The sequence below is a fragment of the Esox lucius genome, chromosome 21 (assembly GCF_011004845.1).
Source record: "Esox lucius isolate fEsoLuc1 chromosome 21, fEsoLuc1.pri, whole genome shotgun sequence".
In the NCBI taxonomy this organism is placed as follows: domain Eukaryota; kingdom Metazoa; phylum Chordata; class Actinopteri; order Esociformes; family Esocidae; genus Esox; species Esox lucius.
The window spans coordinates 13282419-13305638 of NC_047589.1; the positions used below are offsets into that span (position 1 = coordinate 13282419).

Here is a 23220-nt window from a genome sequence, read left to right on the forward strand (position 1 = left end):
ATATACAGCTCTGGAAAAAATAAAGAGACCAATGCACCTTTTTCTTTCCACTCCACTGCAAATTGAACGCTTCTGTTCCACACACAAAACATTCTCTAAATATTTTCTGGAGCAGTAGGTGTTAATGCATAAACTCAGTGGTGCAAACTATTAAAATAAATTGCACATGAGGTGTTATTGGATAACACCAAGCATGTGAAATATCAAAAACTGAGAAAAATGTCAGCACTAAGCCATGCAAAATTTCCTCTGGAAATTGTGTACCCATATACACACTGGAACATTGTTGAATGTAAAATGCTCAGTGTTGATTAAACATTGAAACATTTATTGAGCATACATAGGCTTGCACAAAACAGCGTGGACCACAAATCCAAGGGCCCCTGAAGTGGGCGAGAGCAGGAAAAGCACTTTGGTAATCTTATAATCCTTATTGTTCACCAAGGAGATTGTCCTCCTTTAGAAGTTTTCAGTCAGACAAAAAGGTGGATAGTGCGATGATATCAACTCTATTAGACTGGTGGGGGTTGAAGGAAAGGCTAACCACCTCACTCAATCAAATGGCATGGGGTTCAAGGAAGACAGCTCCTACTCAATTAATTTCTAAATTAACAGGCTTGTTCCGTTGAGACCTAGCCATAAGAGATAGATGTAACTGCTAGAGGAGGTTGTGAGGAAGAGATTCAAGGATCATTCTTGCGTTAAAGTGTCAAGAAACCTTACAGGATGGTGTCTTCTGTTATACATGGAGATGGTATAATATGAACTGTATCATTGTCTTTGGCATAATGGGCCGTTGACCACATTTGCCCTGAGTGTGATTCACAGGTGGAATATTAGTAACTCATGCAGTGTTGTTAGACATATAGCATAGTGAATGTACATGTGTCAGTTTTCCAGAATTATTATGGGGTAAACAACAGCGACAAATGTATTTTTCATTCATTCATAAGACCATTAAAGCACCCGTCTATCTCTGGTTGAGTGACGGCAGTTATTGGGGATGTTGTTGTAAGTGTTTTACTGGTGAACTTCCTCCATTGTCTGTATTCCAGACCGTTGAAAGAGGAGGCTGACGATTCATTTTCAGACACTAGTTAGATAGAGAAGTGCAGAACATTCTAGCCAAGGGACATTTCATATTTCTTAGTGAGGCTGTGCTCACTGTTCCTAAACAATATTCAGTGAATGATTGCTCACGAGCGATGCGCCTTTGTGAGTAAAGCAGGAAAAGGCATCTGTAAAGGTTAGATCATCCGTCTTTGTGTTGTTTTAATGGAAAGTGTGGCCATGTGCCAAGGTCTTCTGTTTCTTTAGGACCCCGGGTTAAGTAACTCCTGTTAATATCTTGGAACCTTAATGGCCTTATAGACCCACCAATACATTCTGTAATGTATGAAGAGAATATATCTTATGCTGTGTCACAAAAAACACAATACTCTCCATACACTTTGACCTTGGTCCAATGAGAATAAAGAATAGCAAATATTTGCTGGACATTAACATTTTGATATACTTTGACTAGGAAGGAAGAGCAATGGTATATATTATTTCATGGTCGAGACTACAGTGAAATCAAGCATTCATTCCTTTCCTATGTGGTTTTCTTACCCAGCGATGCTACCCATTTTGAAAGGATGAATTCCAGATCATCTTGAACAGTTCGCGAGGTAGGCTATTGAAATATTTAAATTGGTTTGAGACACCAGCAGTATATGTTATAGGAAAACACAAACGTGTTGCAATTACAAGGCCTCCTTGTTATGATGACACATTTGTTCCTATTTCTGCCCCTGGAAATCAACGCAACTGACCAGCTAGCACAGGGTGCTCTTATCTATGGTGTGTTTTAAGCTGTCTATCTCTCTGTTGTGAGATAGAAAGCTACTAGAGAGTAAAGATCAGCTAGACAGGATCAGAGAGAACTGGGCAACTTTATCTGTTTTCCTGGATGGCAGATTATATCCGTTCCAATGGCACACTATCTCCTATATAGTGCACTTCTTTTGACCAGGGACCATATAGCTCTGGTTCAAAGTAGTGTACTGTAAGGAATAGTGTGCCATTTAAGATGCAGACAAGGTGTGATACAACGACTGAGATCCCGCTGTTGATATTAGTGATGAACTGTATGTATACCTCCTTGACCCCATTCTAGTCATTATTCTGCCTAAGACAAGTTGATTGGATTAGCTCCTGCATAACATCACCTTGAACAGAGAGGAAATAATGAATTTGAGACATAGCAGTGACACTTTTATTTGAATCTTAATATTATTTGAATATAATCAGTCGATCATCAGCAAATTCCAAGAATTCAACACAAAAAGTATACATAGAATGATTAGATTTATAGATGAACTATATCTGGTCAGAGATAAGCCATCCAGAGCATCTGTAACATTGTTTGTAGGAGACAGGAAACAGGCACTGGGAGAACAGGGGACTTCCAGTAAAGAAGTGATAACAAAACTAAAACAAGACATGAACTGAACAATGTTACAAAAACAAATGGAACACCGACAAGATACACTAAGAAAGGATGAACTTAAATAGGGACAGTGATGAGGAACACAGGTGAGGGCAATAATTACAACAACAGGTGTCCGTGATCCAAATGAGGGAGTGAGGGTGTTGGATCCCTAGCCTGACGTGCCAGTAATGGCAGAGCCCAAGGTGCCACCCATTGCCCCGACATTACACGATAAGCAGGCCAGAACCCCGGCCGCTCCCCAGCAGCAGCCTGAACCACCAACAGGCATGGTCTAATGCTTAGGGGGTAAAATGTGACACAAATGTGCACCTGTCTGCTGCATCCGCATTGCGCCCACACCCTAAAATTAAGCTGTCAGGTCTCAAACTTTCCAGGGGCAACCAGTTTCAATTCATGAATTCGGACGATGATAATAATGTAAATTCCATGCTGGGACATAGGTAAGTAATAGCTTGTAAAAATTACTACATGGGCCTTCAAGAACAACTCAGGGTACGCGGAATTTCACACAAATATGAACCTAGGTCAAACTATCCCGTTAACTGCAGAATGCATGAATTTGCTACATTTTGAGGAGATAATTGACATAACATCCTTGTTGAACGAGTTCCTAAAGAAAGACACAATCTTGGGCCAGTAAAAAGCATTGTTGAAAAAGCAAATTGCATCACCAGCTAACAGTTCGCTGCTTGCTTCCTCTTTTTCTCAGCCTCACAAGTGAGCAACATGCCACAGTCTGTCTCACTGGAAGACAACTCTCTGAAAGCAAAGTGTTTTGGACAATTTAGGACATGTTAAAGTCAGACTCAATTTATGTTAGCTTCTACTTAAGGCAAGAACACATTACTGTAATATAAATCTGTGCCTGCAGCTAACCTAACAAGATTGACTTTTATTTATTAATTATGAACTCACTCTCCAGTTGGGTTTTGCAAGTTTGTAGTAACATTTGAAAATGTATGTTTGTTGGCATCAATAAAAAACCCAGTTAGCAGCGTCTCTAGTTGCCTACTTTAATAACCGCTTTTCGCTGAGATGCTGAGCTCGTCTCCGAAGCAAGCCTAGTTATTTTTAGGTATTTCATGTCATGTTCTCAGACTGTGGCACGAGAGGGCTCAGTTACGTCCAGACCTTGCTGTCCTACACAAGGGTGAATGTGAGCGATTTCCAAAATCGAAATAAGAATTTACAACAAAAATTGAAACGTCACACTGTTGTGGATGCTGGTTATTCTGTCTCCTGTGTGCGTGGCTCTGCTCCTGTAGACAGGTAGCTAAACACTGAGGATGAGTACTGAAATGCTTGAATGAAGACAAAGGTGCTGAAGTAAAGTAAAGAGTATTTACTTGAATGTCCCAAGTGACATATACAAACAGAACTAGTCCTTCACCGTGTGAACTGAAACATTCTCAAACATTTGGTGACAAGTATGAAATCAAACGTATTATTTTTTATTTATGATTACTAATGACAAATTAAACTGACATGGATAATACAGTGTTTTACAAAAAATTCAATAAAATACTTGACAAACATAAACAGAGGCTGATTTTAACAAATACAATATACACTGTTGCTCTCAAGCAAAGCAGATAGCAGGAGAAGAAAAACAAAGTTTTCACAAAGTAATTGACCTGAAAAAATGGAGGATGACACTTTGAACTTCCCATCTGACCGAAGGTATCCAATAAAACAAATGTTCTAGAATTATAACAAATTGCCTTTAGCTAATACAGTAATATAAAATAACCTCAAGAGGTGTTAAATTGCAATGAAATGTATTTCTTATAGTTATACTGGGTTATCGGTGTTGGTTTATTGAGTTACAACCTAGTAGGAGAGATTTGAAGATTTTATTGAGAGTACATGTAATTCCTGTTCTTTGTTTCTGTTGTATAGTTATCACAATCTTAATCTTAACATCAACATTTTTGTAGCTTCAAAGAAGGTTATATCAGTGTAGTGGTTTGCTTAAAGGGGTATTTTGTAATGGCATAATTACTAACCTCTCCTTCTTCTGTAAAATAACAGAAGTTCCAGAATTCATAGTGAACTTAGAATTTACAGGACCACCTCTCTAAAAAAATGGTGATTGGAGAATACAGTAATAATTTTTGCAAGTCGAGAAATACACTTTTATTAAAACAATAGTTATTTTTTAAAAATCAATATTAATCAAGCTTTTGTGGTGTTCTGTGTTTGGCTGTAGTAATTACAAGCAATGGCAGAAAACTGTTATTTCGCATTTCATTTGCTTTGTGCCAGTAATGCACCATATATAAATACAACAGATACAAATACAACAGCACATTCCCGTTTATGCCACTTATACAATGCCAGCAAACTGTAACATTAACAAACATTTACCAGTAGAAATAACTTTTTCATGCTCTTTGCAAAGCGGATTACATTAGGCATCGGTACTGTAAGCACTGACGTTTTGTATGTGTGGAATGGGCTATACCTTTCTGTTTACTTGGCAGAAACACAAACATTAACAAACATAAATAACTTTCCTATGATGATTTCATTTTGACAAGGGAATGCATGTTTTCCACTTTACCCTAAATCTGGTTATTCTGTAAAGGACACCACCGTTTGTAGTACAAAAAGTTCACTAAATTGTCAGAATAACTTCAGAATTCTTGTTTCCTGGCAGACAAATCCCTGCTGATCACGGTTAGGCTACAATGTTGTAGTTAATTTTGGCAAAACTGCACTTATTTTTCAAACCTATCTTGCCTCCACTGCACACTGTGACATGTGTCACTGCCCTAGAAGTATGATGGCAATTCTAAATGTGCAAGAGGCAAATTGAAGGTGCAAGGTGCATGTGCCACTGAAATGCAGGGATAGCAGCAGTGAGGTTCCCAAGGTAGAATTTACAACTTTCCATACAAATAATTCCCGCTGTCAATCAAAACAACTTAGAGGCACCAGGATATCAAGATGTAAGAGGTTTTTGCAGGCAATTCCAGAAGTTTGGAGCATTAAAACTGAAGGGTGATTTACCTAGATGTAGTCTACAGGGACTTCAGGAAGTAACAAACTCTGTCAATATGGTTTATACCCAATGATTTAAGATATGCTGGAAGCTTGTGAAGCATAAAGGGAGTAATAGATCTAATGTGACCTTCTGATACAGGATGCAGTGACAAATATAAAACCAGTAACATGTGATTTAGCAAAGACTTGTCAGGGTTAGGTGAGCAGCAGCGCCACCGTTCCATGCACCTTCAGTTTCCCATATCATACAAATGCATCCCGGACTTGTTTTGTCACGTCTTCATCGTTCACACCAGGTCCCTGTTAACTAATTTGTATGTGTTTAAATGTTTCCCCTCTGCTCCCCACATTGTGGATCATTGTTAATGTCTGTTCGTTCAGTGGTGAGTGTTACTTGTATGTACTGTTTGAAAATTACCTGTTAAGACGCGTTGTCGTGCACTTTGATTTCATTCAGTCTGTAGTTATAGTTTTCCGTTTGTTGTTCGGTTTTGTTTTGATTGTTTAATAAACCCACGTACGTGAGATATGCCTGCGCCTGGTTCCTTGCCCAACACTACACCACAAAAAGAGCATTACAAGACTACTGTGGTAAAAATGCATCAACCCAGCTACACTACACAAAATGGCCATTTGTCATTGAGGGATCAGTTCCTTTAAATTAATGAAAAGCTGCTATACAGCCTGCATTCAGTTGTGTGGAATTGTGGTGAAGCTCAGTAATTGTTGAGGTTTAATATTTGATGTCTAATAGGTACATATGTTCTGTTGTGTGAACTGAAATATTTAGATATTGGGCGGATTTCGGCTGGTCTCTGGTGTACAGTTAGGTCCGGAAATATTTGGAAACTAACACAAGTTTTGTTATTTTGGCTGTTTACCAAAATATATACAAGTAAGAGGTCTGGGGTTGATTCCAGGTGTAGCATTCGCATTTGGAAGCTGTTGCTGTGAACCCACAACATGCGATCAAAGGAGCTCTCAATGCAAGTGAAACAGGCCATCCTTTATGCTGCAAAAAATCCATCAGAGAGATAGCAGAAACATTAGGAGTGGCCAAATCAACAGTTTGGTACTTTCTGAGAAAAAAAAGAGCACACTGGTGAGCTCTGCAACCCAAAAAAGCCTGGACGTCCACAGAAGACAACAGTGGTGGATGATCGTAGGATCCTTTCCATGGTAAAGAAAAACCCCTTCACAACATCCAGCCAAGTGAAGAACTCTCTCCAAGAGGTAGGCATATCATTATCCAAGTCTACCATGAAGAGAACACTTCACAAGAGCAAATAGAGAGGGTTCACCACAAGGTGCAAATCATTCATAAGCCTCAAGAATAGAAAGATGAGTTTAGACTTTGCCAGAAAAACACAACATCAACCTGTACCAAAATGATTGGGGAAAAAAGTATGGAGAAGACTTGGAACAGCTCATGATCCGAAGCATACCAAATCATCTGTAAATTACGGTGGAGGCAATGTGATGGCATTGGCATGCATGGCTTCCAACGACACTGGGTCACTAGTGTTTATTGATGATGTGACAGAAGAGAGACAGAGCTAAATTCAGCAAAGTTTTTTGGACGGCTCTTCAATTTTCAGATGGACAGTGACCCAAAACATACTGCCAAAGCAACCCAGGAGGGGTTAAGGCTAAGAAGTGGAATATTCTGCAATAACCGAGTCGATCACCTGATCTCAACCCGATCGAGCATGCATTTCACTTGCTGAAGACAAATCTTAAGGCAGAAAGTCCCACAAACAACAACTGAAGGCAGCCATAGTTAAGGCCTGGCAAAGCATCAAAAAGAAGAAACCCAGCGTTTGGTGATGTCCATGCATTCCAGACTTCAAGCAATCATTGCCTGAAAAGGATTCTCGACAAAGTATTAAAAATTAATTTTATTTATGATTGTGTTAGTTTGTCCAATTCCATTTGAGCCCCTGAAATACGGAGACTGTGTATTTTTGTTGAACCCCTTGCATTAAAGCTGAAAGTCTTCACTTCAACTGCATCTTGGTTGTTTCATTTCCATTGTGGTGGCATACAGAGCCAAAATTATGAATATTGTGTCAGTGTCCAAATATTTCCAGTCCTAACTGTATGCTGAGACAGAGTGTATTCATCAATGTCCCCATCGCCTGCATCACAGAACATCTGCCAATTTGTTGTTACAAAGCAGTCTATTAGAGCGGTTATGGATCCCTCATTCTAGCGTTGAACTGGCCGAAACAAAACTGTTTATCCTGTTTTAGGTGTTGTTTGTAGGATGGGAGGAGCATAATCAATGTGTGATCCACCATACCAAAAGCTGAGCGGGGGGATGGGTTTGTAGCTATTTTGTTTTTCTGAATAACAATGGTCAAGAGTCTGATCTCCACGGGTAGGAAAGTTAATATGCTGGTGATATTTCAGCAAAGCGTTCCTCATATTTGCCCTGTTGAAGTCGCCAACAACAATAAAAGCTGCCTGAGTGTGAGCTTCCTCTAATCCATTTATTACTCCATGTACTGTACATCCTTCAGTGCACGCATTGTTCATGGTAACATTAATATTTGTCTCCCTCTTTGCAGAGCTCTTTAAGACTCTTTGTTATTTCTATTCTTCACCTGTTCCAGGAGTCATCCGGACTGCCTTAGCCAACATGGACCGGGAGGCAAGGGAACACTATGCTGTGGTCATTCAAGCCAAAGACATGGCCGGACAGGTTGGAGGACTCTCTGGATCCACTACCATCAACATCACCCTCACCGACGTCAATGACAACCCTCCCAAGTTCCAGCAAAGTGAGTTAATTTATGACACCAGTGTTACCATATTTATGAAGTGTGCGTGCGCACAAACCTGTTTTCTTAAAGCATGCGTGCAATACTTTTTTATGCAAAGTGTGTTATTTATCAATTTGAACTTTTGCTTGAGAATGTGTACTTATTTTGTAATTTATATAATATAAAATATATTTTATATATAGTATGAGCGAGAAAATAGGTGATCGAATTATAAGCTCATCCTCAGATCCTCAAAATTTACAATTCTCTGCATTTCAGACAGGAATGTTTAAGCAAAAGGTGGGAACTTTCTGCAGAAAGTAGAGAATAGCTCAACATATTTAGTTTAAATGCATTTTAGTGAGGCAAAACAAGATAAATGGCATTCCAGTGCACATTCATGTGCCTTACCATATAGAGTTCAGTCCATCAGGCACTTTTCAATAGAAACGTTGGGCATCAGTTGGGAATCTCAACCATGATGATCGATCCGACAAATCCCTGCAAAACAGAGTATTTCCCAAAGCTAATGACACTTACATTTTTATAGCTGACCTCTTGTTACCTACACTTTTATTTTTACTACAGACATGAGCAACAATGAATCAAACAGAATGATTATCAGATGTATTCCACAAGTTACACTATAGCACCAATAACTCTGTCAATTTCCAAAAAATAAACAAAAAATGTATGAGATTGTGTCATTGTAATTCATGCTTTGGATTCCCACATGCTTAAAGGGATTGTATTTACCCTTTTATAGTTAAATAGGGGAATTTGGAAATGCAAAAATCAAGTTTGTGCATGGAATCTGAGGCTAAGCACCATTGGTGGTGTACTTATGTATACTGTTTGATCAGTCTACCTTTCACTATGCATACAAAACTGACATTTGTAAATCCCCAGTTAATGTTGTTCTACACAATATGAAGAATGAGGTTCCAGGTCTGTGTTCAGTGGTCAAACATTGTGGAACATTCAGAGAGAGATAAAGCAAACATGCCTCTGTCAAGTAAGGAATTACAGTAGGAATCCTATTTGTGAAAGTTTGATTTGTAACGTTCATATTGTTTTAATTCTAAATGGAGGAAATATACTACATTACTTTGACCAAAAAATACTGTACACCACTGGTTTATGCAAATTATTAAGTGAGCACAGGATGTTCAGGAATGAAACTTTTACCAAATAAACTGTATGATGCTATATCACCAAGTTTCACCAAGGTTTGACACACACAGACCCTCATACCATGACCCTCATACCCCACATTTTTCTTAAGTTGCTATACTATGTTAAAATAATCTAATAATGACATTTGGTCTCAAAGGGACTTTTTTTAAATACTATGTAGACTGAATAACGATAGGAGAAACATGTTTTGTGGAGGTAAGTGCACTCAACATCAATGCTATAAAATTGTCATTCATTAGTATTGATGTCAGAGTCCACATTTTTGAGTCCAAGTTGAAATCAACACTATGTTAATGGCCTCAGAGACATTTCAGCAATAACATTTGTTGAATCAAGCACTTTGACTTCAAAGGACACATAATAGAAATTCCATGATCATATGTGAGGTTTGGATCAATCATCCCAAAAAAGGGCACAAAGTAGTGATGTTTAGCTGTTTCTGGGTTCATTATGTTCTGAATCCACAGAAAATTATCAACTGTACGTCCCTGAGTCGGCCCAGGTGGGCAAACCAGTGGGAAAGATCAAAGCCAATGATGAAGACCTTGGCATCAACGCAGAGATCAAGTACAGCCTCATCAACCCAGAGGGAGCTGCCATGTTCTCTATCGCCACTGACTGGGACACCAGAGAGGGCATAATTAGCCTAAAAAAGGTACACAAAATATACTTTTCACCTTTTCTGTAAGTGTACAGTTGTTTGTTGCAAATGCAAATGAGTTATATATAATCTATATCATTTGCATGAGTAACTGTGCCATAATTATTCTGACCCATAAAGAAAAAGTTGGTACAGCCAGTTGGTTCACATTTTTTTTAAACCTTCAATTTTGGGCTGAATATGGTAGTTAATTAACTTGTTTATATATTCATAATTCGTTAGTAGAATCACTAACATAGTTAGCCATTAAATTCCTACTTTGAAAGTGAGTGGTTTTGATGACGTTGGGCCCAAATTGGCAATTTTCAGCACCCTTTTTAGCATTGCAACAGAGATTTTACAACCTCAGGCCACAAATCGCATAATCCGTCTTTAAGAAGTCTTTTTATTTTCTTTAGAAAGAGGCAATACATTTTTTACACAAACATTTGAAGTGCGAATATTGGATTTGTCACTTAAAGGCCATGAACGATGATCTATTGAAGTACAATGATGTACCTTCGCTGCAAATTTTGTTAGCTGAGGGGTTCATGGAGCAACAAAGGTTCATTGTAGCAACCATGTAGCAACACTTCCAATCTGAATGGCTCTCACCTCTACAATATATGTAAAACATGTTTTAAATGTTTTCGGTTCAAACCTTTCAAAAGAGGTTCCCTGATTACAATTTTCAGAGGGGTTCCTCAAGAAAACGTATTGAATGGGGAAGGTTTGGCTGGTGTCACAGGGGAGAGAACGTGACAAATCTTTGTTTTGTCACGTTCTAATTATGTTATTAAAAGGTATATTAAAATTTGAAATTTCAAAACATTACACCTGTCAAAGCATTAGTAATAAACCTTAGCATGTATGTTCCACTATTTTCCCAGCACTGGGTTGTTTTTAACCTGGAATTGTGCTGTTGTGTTTAAGAATATAAAAGCATAGGATTTGTGTAAGCATTGGCTGGAGGGAGATTCAGCCATTGTAAAACTCGAGTTGCTCTATTCCTGTGTACTAATTTTAACTTTTTCCTGGATTATTTACAGCCACTAAACTATGAGAGGAAGAAGACCTACACCCTCCAAATTGAGGGGGTGAATACCCATGTGGAACCTCGTTTTTCCTACCTTGGCCCTTTCAAAGACACTGCCACCCTGAAGATCACTGTAGGAGATGTGGACGAGGCTCCAGTATTCTCTATGGATTATTATATCATGGATGTTTATGAAAACGCTCAGATCGGCACTGAGGTGGGAGCTGTAACAGCTCGGGATCCAGACAGCAAAAACAGTCCTGTCAGGTAATGACTTGGAGACAATCTATTCTCTCTCTGCATCCCCTCAACACTAGCCCATGTACTACAGGATATAACATGTGTCCACGTCTCGTTGTGTGTTCAGACATGATTCCAGGCCCTAGGCAAGTGCTTTGTTGCTGTGAGATTGAATTAATAGTAGCTATACTAGGCAACACACAATATGCACACAACATAATATTACACTGATGTTGATAAACACAGCGGCCTTCAAGTGCCTGTTATGGGAATAATCTCTCCTAGTTAACACTGCACGGGCTCCCAGCATTGTGAAGGCTAGGGCCATTTAGTCTAAGCGAACCTTTCACATTCCAAGAAATGAATAGACCAATTTGGAGCGGACGTCATGGTTATGACACTGAAGTTTGGTGGCGGCAGAAAACTGCGGGAACAAGTGTGGGGAAACGGGCAAGATCCCTGGACTAAACATGTCTTGTTCTGTTGGATGTCAGACTAGGAATGCCAAGAAAGGTGGCCTTCAGTTAGTATAGAACACCGTTGTCGAAGCCGCCATTTGAAGCTTAATGCAGAGGTTTATGGTTGCACGCCATTAAACAGACAGACTGGACTGATAAAATCAGCTCGTCTCTGCAGTGCTCATATCATATCAGGCTATGTTTGTCCACTGTTTATCTCACACAGGCAAAATCAATGACATGCTTATAATAATAACGATAAATTAGTAACAGCAGCAACCACAAGACTGGCATTCTTAGTAGGCCATTTCATAATGGTAAATAACACCACTGACCAACATTAGCAGCATTAGCTAGCATATAAGCAGAATAGCATGCAAAAAAAACAAATTGCTCATACTAACAGTTTATCTTAGATCACTCTGTATTTATCCTAGCATCTAATGAATGACTGGAATACAGGGTAATAATATATCAGTGGTATGATGTTTACCTTACAAAATGATTGGAGAGGGCATCAGGAATTGGAGAGGGCATCAGTAAAGAGGTTACTGGCACTTTCTGACACAAATTTGGCTCCGCCCACAAAAGAAGTCATCACTGTTAACTGTTTAACAGAAAAGGGGTCTATAGGTGGTTTAGCAATCTCTTAGACATTTTGCCTGTTCACATTGTGTGTTTAGAGGCAGTAATTGTATATTTGTAACATTGAATTATAACATACTGTATATAATCCAAATATCCAAACACAATCTAGGTTTGTTATAAAGCAATGTAATGTGCCAGGGCTAATTTATATATAACCAATATTATCCCTTTACTCTACATTAGTTTGAGCATACATTGTAGAAAAGTGATTTACAAGTTAAGGGGTAAGCCTTTAATGATAGTCAACCGCCTTTTGTTAATGTTGCAGCATGTGTGTAACCTTCTCTTTGTGCCCCACTAGAACAGAAATAACTTTCAGTTTTTTATATATATTAATATACTGTATACACATATCAGTTGGAAGATACTTCCCATCATTCATAAGAATTATGTTTTTGCCGATTTGTTCATGATAGACAAAAACCTCACTGGCTACAACCTTCAGTAGCTATGTTATAGTAAGCCTAAAATTTATATTCCGACTATTTCTGGTTGATTTTCGAAGTACGCATCCATGCATGCTTTTTGGAGTAATATAGGCTAGATCAAAACCCAGGATAGACAGAAACTTTGCTGGCTACAACCTTCAGTAGCTACCTTATAAGCCTAAAATAAAACTATTTCTGGATTTTCGAAGTACACATCATTGCATGCTTTTTGGGATAATTGCCTATGGATCATAACCCCTTGCACAGTAAAAAAGTAGGGGTTTCCACGATTTTCTCTTTTCACTTGATGAAATAGTCAGTTAACTTCACCTATATTGATAGTTATTGTATCAATGAAATTCACGAATGAAAGAAAAATGAAGGTTGCGCCATGAAAGGAAATAACTTTGGCAGTGTACATTTTATCTTCAGTCTCTCTATTAATTTCTCAATTCTTATAACTATTCCAAGTATTAAGTTGATATTAGTAGGCCTATTAGTGACTAATAAAAGCCATACAGTTCAAAGATACTCGTGGAAGTAAACTTAATAAGAAACGTTATTTAACACAATTAATTTGGTATCTAGCTAAATATTCAAACTTGACGTGATGCTAATGCGTGACAAAATGATCTAATGTCAAGGCGCAATTTTCTGATGAGGTTGTATGTCCCAATCGGTCCCAATACTGGAATACTAGCTTACTAAATACAAAACAGTACATACTTCACCATCATCCGTGAATAACGCACTTGTAGTACATAGTATGTAGTATGCGATTTGAGATTTAACCAATGCTTTCGATTTCCTAATAGTTCACATAGCGTAGTGGTTAGCTATTAAACTGATATTGTATGGACAACCATCTACTGTAATCTTTGTACAAAAATACACTTTAGTTTCCGTTAATAAACATTCTGTTGCCCATGTTATTCCAGCAAAATTGTAATGGCTAGGCTAAAAGTTGCATTTGGAGACTATACGGAGGTGGCCTGCCTAATAGCTGTGGTCTTGTGGGATTATCCCTAACCTTCACTGTTTTCACCACGGTGTGATTCTCCTCTCAAATGTTCCAATTTGTGTCTCTCGGAAATATGTATCTCTGTACTTTTCAGCCGCCGCAACAGAAAATATATCAATCAATCAATCAAAATGTATTTATAAAGCGCTTTTTACAACAGCAGTTGTCACAAAGTGCTTTACAGAGACACCCGGCCTTAAACCCCAAGGAGCAAACAACAGTAGTGTTGAATTTCAGTGGCTAGGAAAAACTCCCTAAGAAGGTCGAATTTTAGGAAGAAACCTAGAGAGGACCCAGGCTCAGAGGGGTGACCAGTCCTCTTCTGGCTGTGCCGGGTGAGATATTAAGAGTCCAATTGGAATAATAAATAAATTTCTCTGGGCTAAATCCAGAGTATATTTGATTTTAGACTAGGTCAGAAGTATGACCAGGTGGACAAGGACAGGAACAGCAACGGTCCCCCCAAACCAGGTAATCCGCAGGTGTGGACCAGGACCTCATCTCCTTCTAAAATTTAAAATTGGAGGAAACTGAGAAAAGTTAGTAGTACATCCCTCATGTCCCCCAGCACAATAATATAGCAGCGTAACACCTTGGAAACTGAGACGGGGGGGGTCCCGTCTCAGTTTCCACTCTGTAATACCATGAATCTCATATATTTAAAATAATATGTGTATTAGGTGTCACGAATGGAGTGATTGGAGTCATTGTTTTCATAATAGGTAGGCTGAATAGCTATTTGCTAGCCATCTACAGTAATCTTTGTACAAGAGTTCACTTTTTTGTTAATAAACATTCTGTTACCCATGTTATTTCAGCAAAAATATAATGGCTGTGATAAAAGTTGCATTTGGAGAATATATGGAGATGACTGACTACCAGCAAGACCTGGTCTTGTGGGATTATCCCTCCCCTTAATCTTTTGATCCCAGTTCGATTCCACTCTCAGACATTCCAATTTTTGTCTCTCAGAAATATTTATCCACTCCGTACTTTTCAACCGTTGCACAACAATTTGTGAATGGAGTCATTGTTTTTGTTATAGGTAGGCTGTATAGCTATTACTTAGCCATCTACAGTAATCTTTGTAGAATAATACACTTTATTTCTGTTTATAAATGTTCTGTTGTCCATGTTATTTCAGCAAAAAAATGTGTGGCTTAGGTGAAAGTTGCATTCCCACTGTTTGAATAGCGTAAGGGTTAAAGACACAGTCTGCCACATCGGAACCAGCCAGGGACAACAACATTTATATTTTCTAATCGCGGGCCGGCTGCCCTGGGTTTGCATGGTTCCTTTTCTGGTTTATTCCTAATTCTAATATGTTTGCTCATCTTTTCCAAATGGGCCAATTATTGGATTTTACATTTAACTGTAAATGTAAAAATTTTAATATAAACCCAAACAAATTTTAAACAGTGTATTTTTTAGTATTATAGATTTTCAGGCTTTGCTTTTATAGCTTTGTTATGAAGTGGAGGGTAGTTACATTTCTGTAGACCAATTTTACCGTCACACAGGGCTGGTGACCTCTGTTATTGTTAAAATTAGGGATCCCATTCAAAGCTTAATGCACTGACTCTAAGTTCCTTCACATGTAATTGTAGACATACCTCTTTCTGCAGTGTTTGCAAGGGACCAGCAAAGGACCTATTCCATATAGGAACAAGCATAGTATCTATTCCTGATAGATCCATTATGAAGATCTGTGTCTATAATAAATTTTTAAGGAGAAAGAAAAGAAGCAGTCAAAAAAAAGACAACAAAAAAAGAATTGTTGATTTTACATAAGAATCTTAAGATATTTGAAAGGGATTTTTGGTAAACAAAAAGTAAATTTACATATGAAAGGATCCTAGTGGGATACCTCCCCTTCATTCAATTCTTACAGCTCTCACTGTTCACCAGAAGACAGGAGGAGACAATGGGAAATGTTTGGATGACATCCATTTGAACTGAGAAAAAATAAAAAGATAAAAAAGAAAAAACATACAATGCCGCAGAATAATATTCCTTGAGTTGGCAGTTGACAGTTGGCAGTTGGTGGATGTCAAAATGCAGTAGAGACAGACAGCAGTTTCTCTTTCTCTTTTTGATCACTGAATTTGCTTTTGCCTCTTGTATTGTCTATGGTCCTTGGAGATACAAGGAAATACGGCCAGTAGTTTGGTTCGTTCTGACAGTTTCATGTCCCTCTGCAAGGGCTTGCTTACATTTCAACACTTTTTACAAGACATATCGAAGACAACTCAATACGCTGGATTGAAAGTAAACTTGTGGATTACGATAGCTCAAGATGCCACCTTCCGAGGTAGAGTGCAACACATCGATAGAAGACAATTGTGTTCGAACTGTATCAAGTATCTACGCAGGGGCACAGTATGGGGGGGGACCCTACTATAGGTTATGGTGCTCCAGTAGCTGACATCTCCATGGTAAGGTTTTTTTGGCAAGTCCATTAAAGTTTCAGTGTGTAACTGTGACATAGTGCACTGCAGTAACCCCCACCATACTAATTTAGTTGACTCTTTTCATCAACACTGTAGAATTTGATGTTGATTCAACAGGGAGTTAAACATTCTGTTGCATTCATCATCACAAACAGTCCCCCCCATATTCAGATAATAAACATTTACGTTCTTTGGATTTTAAGTAGAAAAATTTTAGTGAGGTTAAAATATTTGTGTACGTCATTGTTTCACTTTGGAAATGTAAAAAGATGTTGCATGTATTCCAGCTATATCAATGTACAAAAATGATTAGGACAATTGCCTTAACAGGTGTTTTTTGTTTGTCAGGTATGTTTTGGAATATCATTTGAGCAGATAGAGGTCTTGAAAAAAAGCCACATTAATGTTTGCTTGGAAGTACCTAGATGGAGATTTAAAGAGGTCTTCATTACAGATTAACCAAAGTGATGGCAAAAAGTGAGGAGCAAGGTGTGGAGAGAAAAAGGTGGCCATGATCCGCAGCATACCTCCTCATGTGCCAAATATAGTGGAGAGGGTGTTATGGCTTGGGCATGTATGGCTCCCCCCAAAATTATTTTTGCTTGTTTTTAGCCGATGGTGTGATTCCTGCAGCCACACCCCACGTAACTGCCTCTGACCTTGTCCACTTGGTTATGTCGCTGTCGACTTGGATTTTGTTTGAGGGACTCTGGTCACAAGCCACTTGCATTCATTGACATGTTCGCTTTCTGATCATGCGAAACATTGCGGTGGCCAAGAAGGTCATGTACTTTTAAGCCACACCTCAGAAAATGGTTCCTCTCTAGGTTTATTCCTAAATGTGAACCCTCCTTTGTTCTTGGCAGTGAGATAACTGATTGTTCTTTGGGGTTTCAGGCTGGGTATCTGTAAAATAACTTTGTGACAGCTGCTGTTGTAAAAGAGGGCTTCCTCTAATCAATGTGATTGACTGATATGCAACCAAATAGCACATGCAAATGCTTAATTAATCCAATACTTAGTGGATATACAATAACCATTCAAGCTTTTTTTTTTTTGCACCCCATCAAGAAAAGTTAATGTTTTCGTTACTACAATTTATCATTGTATCATTGTATCATTGTAACATTTGAAATCCTCATGAAAAATATAAAGTGAAAAAAAGTGAGCTTTGTTCTCGTGGCAGCATATGTCTGGGTATACCATAAGCCGAGGCTACAAGGAGATCAATAACTTTGACCCCTTCATCTTGCTGTAATTACAATTGAAGTAGAAAGGGTAAGGGTGCTCCACTCACATTATTTTTGCGTGGCCCTGAAGGTTGAGTTTTGTCGTGAACCCGGCTAGGCTGGGAGGGTTGGAATGGGTCTCGTCTGTGGACTCCACTAGTTCTCAGGGGAGGCTGAAGTGAGTTGGGGGCAACACTGTATGTGTATCCCACAGGTAATCAGCGTAGGCTTTAAAACTGTCTGACCACCAAATGCTGAGGTGGCATTCTGTTTTTGACCCTGATGGAGTATGAAGCCTGAGAAGAGTTTGAAGCCAGGGATGGGGAAAAAAAGAGGTGGGATGTGGGGTTTAACCCCTCTGGTCCATAGAAGAAAAGGAGATTTTTGTGAGTCAATTGCGGATTCTGAAGAGGAAGAGGACTGGGTCCTTTTTTCAAAGAAATCTCTGTAGAGTTGAATGGTTTGAGTGAACTGTTGGAAGCAATCTCACAGAAATGTCTACTTAAAACGTTTTGAACTATGATGGTCACAAGCCATACAGGAAGAGTTTGAATGTTATGATTTCTTCTATAAGACAAGATAATAGGAAATCCCAGGACAAAATGTATATAATACTGCATCAATCTCACATAGCTGCTGTCACAAATTCCAATCAGGAACTGACCAGTTCAGTTCAGAAAATTTACTGAAGGCTGAGCAAAATTTTTCTAACGTATTTGTAAATACATTTTTCAGTTTCTAAAAAATCTATGGTTTGGTACACCTCATGTTGTATATAAATAAAACTAATACATGCAACTGTTCATGTGAAATTCTTTTTTTAACTGCTTTTAGCCTTGGTTGTCCTGAAAAGAAAAAAAATTGAAAACCTTTCAAGATTCAAGACTAATAATGAGGTGTGAGCAAGCAATTAAGTGTTTTCTTTTGTGTGTGTTGGGTCTAGCAGTCAAAATATCGAATGTGCAACACATAGGATTCATGTCCCATTTGGAAGATCATTAATTTACAAAACCATTATGCTCCATTTAAAACAAAACTCACAGCCCATTCTCCATGGAGACTTTAAGATAATTTGAATGTTTCTTTATATTTTTATTTTGTAATATATTTCACTGTGATTTAGATGATTAAATGATTCCCTTCAATATTTGTTTAATGTTCTCTTCACATAAACACAGACTGAGAAAACACTTGATTTCTACCAATCACAACTTAGTTGTTGCCATTCCCCAGTTGACCCTCCTTTGAAATGCAGGGCGGGAGGCATCGATGCCTTCTGTCCCACCAGGGCTTGGTCATGGGTGGTAGAGTTGCAGCATTTACTGTTGGCTCCGAGGCAAACAAGAAAGCTGAAAAACAGACCTTTCCTCTTAATCAGTGATTAGCTTCAATCAGAAGAAGCCGTTGTGGTGAGAAACCTTGTGGAATATAGCAAAGAAATAAAACACAAGGCATTGAATGCTTTAGTCTCAAGTCCAAACTGCATTAGCTAGCTAGAAGCTACCCAGAGGTGTACTGTAGTTAGTTCAATGCTAGCTGAAGGGGTTGCATTAGGTTTTGTGTTTTAGGTAGGCATGCTCCCACAATCCCACAAAGGGTAAAAAGGGAAGAAATCTGCAGAACTTGGGGATTCTGTAGTTTGGTAGTTCAGCTAGTAATATACAGTGGGGAGAACAGGTATTTGATACACTGCCAATTTTGCAGGTTTTCCCACACACAAAGCATGTAGAAGTCTGTTATAATAATTTTGATAATAAGTACTCTTCAACTGTGAGTGACCGAAATCTAAAAAAATCCAGAAAATCACATTGTATGATTTTTTAAGTAATCAATTGGCATTTTATTGCAGAACATAAGTATTTGATACATCAGAAAAGCAGAACTTAATATTTGGTACAGAAACCTTTGTTTGCAATTACAGAGATCACATGTTTCCTGTAGTTCTTGACCAGGTTTACACACAGCAGGGATTTTGGCCCACTCCTCCATACAGACCTTCTCCAGATCCTTCAGGTTTCGAGGGTGTCGCTGGGCAATACGGACTTTCAGCTCCCTCTGAAGATTTTCTATTGGGTTCAGGTCTGGAGACTGGCTAGGACACTCCAGGACCTTGAGATGCTTCTTACAAAGCCACTCCTTAGTTGCCATGGCTGTGTGTTTCGGGTCGTTGCCATGCTGGAAGACCCAGCCATGAATCATCTTCAATGCTCTTACTTAGGAAAGGAGGTTGTTGGCCAAGATCTCGCAATACATGGCTCCATCCTCCCCTCAATACGGTGCAGTCGTCCTGTCCCCTTTGCAGAAAAGCATCCCCAAAGAATGATGTTTCCACCTCCATGCTTCACGGTTGGGATGGTGTTCTTGGGGTTGTACTCATCCTTCTTCTTCCTCCAAACACGGTGAGTGGAGTTTAGACCAAAAACAAAAATTTTGTCTCACCAGACCACATGACCTTCTCCCATTCCTCCTCTGGATCATCCAGATGGTCATTGGCAAACTTCAGACGGGGCTGGACATGCGCTGGCTTGAGCAGGGGGACTTTGCGTTCGCTGCAGGATTTTAATCCATGACGGCGTAGTGTGTTTCTAATGGTTTTCTTTAAGACTGTGGTCCCAGCTCTCTTCAGGTAATTGACCAGGTCTTGCCGTGTAGTCCTGGGCTGATCCTTCACCTTCCTCATGATCATTGATACCCCACGAGGCAAGATCTTGCATGGAACCCCAGACCAATGGAGATTGACCGTCATCTTGAACTTCTTCCATTTTCTAATAATGGCGCCAACAGTTGTTGCCTTCTCATCAAGCTGCTTGCCTATTGTCCTGTAGCCCATCCCAGCCTTGTGCAGGTCTACAATTTTATCCCTGATGTCCTTACACAGCTCTCTGGTCTTGGCCATTGTGGAGAGGTTGGAGTCTGTTTGATTGAGTGTGTGGACAGGTGTCTTTTATACAGGTAACGAGTTCAAACAGGTGCAGTTAATACAGGTAATGAGTGGAGAACAGGAGGGCTTCTTAAAGAAAAACTAACAGGTCTGTGAGAGCCAGAACTCTTACTGTTCAAATACTTATGTCATGCAATAAAATGCAAATTAATAAAAATAAAATCATACAATGTGATTGTCTAGATTTATTTTTTGATTCCGTCTCTCACAGTTTAAGTGTACCTATGATAAAAATTACAGACCTCTACATGCTTTGTAAGTAGGAAAACCTGCAAAATCGGCAGTGTATCAAATACTTGTTCTCCCCACTGTACACTTTGCAGCAATACAAGTGCTGGTCATAAAATTAGAATATCATCAAAAAGTTTATTTATTTCAGTAATTCCATTCAAAAAGTTAAACTTGTATATTAGATTAATTCATTACACACAGAATGATATATCTCAAATGTATATTTATTTTAATTGTGATGATTATAACTGACAACTAATGAAAATCCCAAATTCACAAACTCTGAAAATTAGAATATTACTTAAGACCAATACAAAAATATTTTTTTTTTGAAATGTTGGCCAACTGAAAAGTATGAACATGAAAAGTATGAGCATGTACAGCACTCAATACAATGCTTGTACACTTTTTTCTACCACATCTTTTCCTTCCCTTCATCTCTCTATTAATGTGCTTGGACACAGAGCTCTGTGAACAGCCAGCCTCTTTAGCTATGACCTTTTGTGTCTTGCCCTCCTTGTGCAAGGTGTCAATGGTCGTCTTTTGGACATGTCAAGTCAGCAGTATTTCCCCATGATTGTGTTACCTACAGAACTAGACTGAGAGACCATTTAAAGGCCTTTGCAGGTGTTTGGGGTATTTTAGCTGATTAAAGTGTGTCACCAGGTGTCTTCAATATTGAACCTTTTCACAATATTCACATTTTCTGAGATACTCAATTTGGGGTTTTCATTATTTGTCAGTTATAATCATCAAAATTAAAAGAAAAAAACATAATCTATCAGTCTGTGTGGAATGAATATATAAATTATACAAGTTTCACTTTTTGAATGGAATTACTGAAATAAATCAACTTTTTGATGATATTCAAATGTTATGACCAGCACCTGTAGTCTTGTGGGTACATTGAAAAATGTGATTGGGAATGTAGCCTTCATATAGGCATTCAATTATTTCCTGGACTTTCTCCCAACAGATGTTTGTGAGTTCGAGTCTAAAGGAAATGTTTCTTAATGTAAAATATGGAACAGGAAATCTAATGAAATCACTCCACATGGAATTCAGGTAATATAAGGTAATGCTGACCCAACAATACCACAACTATTTCTCTGTCAAGTCCCCCTCGCTAAAGATGTTCCTCAACTCAAGTCTATCCTGGTTAAATAAGTATTAAATAGAATGTCACAATAGACAGGTTTTATGAATTCACATTCACATGCAAACCCTTGCATGCTGTTTCCTCTGAAGTAATCACCAAACACTCGAACCTTGTTGTTAAACACCCCCTTTTCCCGTCAATAACCTTTTGTGCACTCATAAGCATGAGCATTTAGTAAACCATGACAGCATGTCTGCCGGGTTTGCCTCCTACATTTGTAAGCAAGCTACACTTACCAAATTTAAATAATTATATCAAGTGAATGCATTTCTTTGCATTATTATGTATTTCTCCCTCTCTATCTAGCAATTACTGCTTTTTATTCCGATAGAAAATTACAAATATTTTTGAGAGCCAGACATTTAGGGTTTAAATAAGTCATTAAAAGATAAATGACCAACCACAAAAAATAAACATACACCACACTACACCAGACCACAGTCTACACCAGACATCACACTACACCAGACACCAACCTACACCAGACACCACACTACCCCAGACACTACACCAGACACCACACTACACCAGACACCAACCTACACCAGACACCACACTACCCCAGACACTACACCAGACACCACACTACACCAGACACCAAACTTCACCAGACACCAAACTACACCAGAGACACCACACTACACCAGACACTACGCTACACCAGACACTACGCTACACCAGACACCACACTACACCAGACACTACGCTACACCAGACACCACACTACACCAGACACCAACCTACACCAGACACCACACACCACACTACACCAGACACCAACCTACACCAGACACCACTGTTAGAAATCGGCCGTTTCGTATAGTGGTTGTAATAATTAGCATACCCGTTTGTCAAGGGAGAGAGAAAGTATATTATTTATTGCAGCATTAGAAAGTCTTGTTCATGAGGTTACAGACCTGGTCTTCCTTACACAACCTCAATCTCATCTCAGTCAATCTCTTCTCACTGTAATGTTAGTTACAAGCTGATATATACACATTGAAGGGTGTGTCTACCTAGCAGAGATCAGGTTTCCAAGACAGTATGGCTATCGTAAACATTCCTTTGGTCATTAGACCACAAACTGCAGAGAGGTTTCTGTTGTTCTCATTATCTCGGCACATTCACTTCCAATGAAACGTACATTCATATTGTAATTGTTAATGCTCAGATTCTAGACCACACTACACCAGACACCAACCTACACCAGACACCAGACTACACCAAACACTACGCTACACCAGACACACAAAAAAGCAAAAAGGACCCATCAACCA

General features: G+C 38.8%; 1 protein-coding gene across 6 annotated transcripts in view; it reads left to right on the forward strand.

The window, feature by feature from the left end:
- The window catches only part of LOC105019405 (cadherin-18), a 266296-nt gene that overhangs the window by 193231 nt on the left and 49845 nt on the right, over nucleotides 1-23220 (forward strand). For 5 of the 6 annotated variants that reach the window (XM_020041619.2, XM_010885567.3, XM_010885566.3 and 2 more), the window contains 3 exons: nucleotides 8116-8283; nucleotides 9930-10117; nucleotides 11152-11405. In XM_020041619.2, the coding sequence (XP_019897178.1) occupies nucleotides 8116-8283; nucleotides 9930-10117; nucleotides 11152-11405 (610 nt within the window). Of the gene's footprint in view, nucleotides 1-5866; nucleotides 5884-8115; nucleotides 8284-9929; nucleotides 10118-11151; nucleotides 11406-23220 lie in introns of those variants that run through there. The other variant, XM_020041620.2, reaches the window with a different exon arrangement.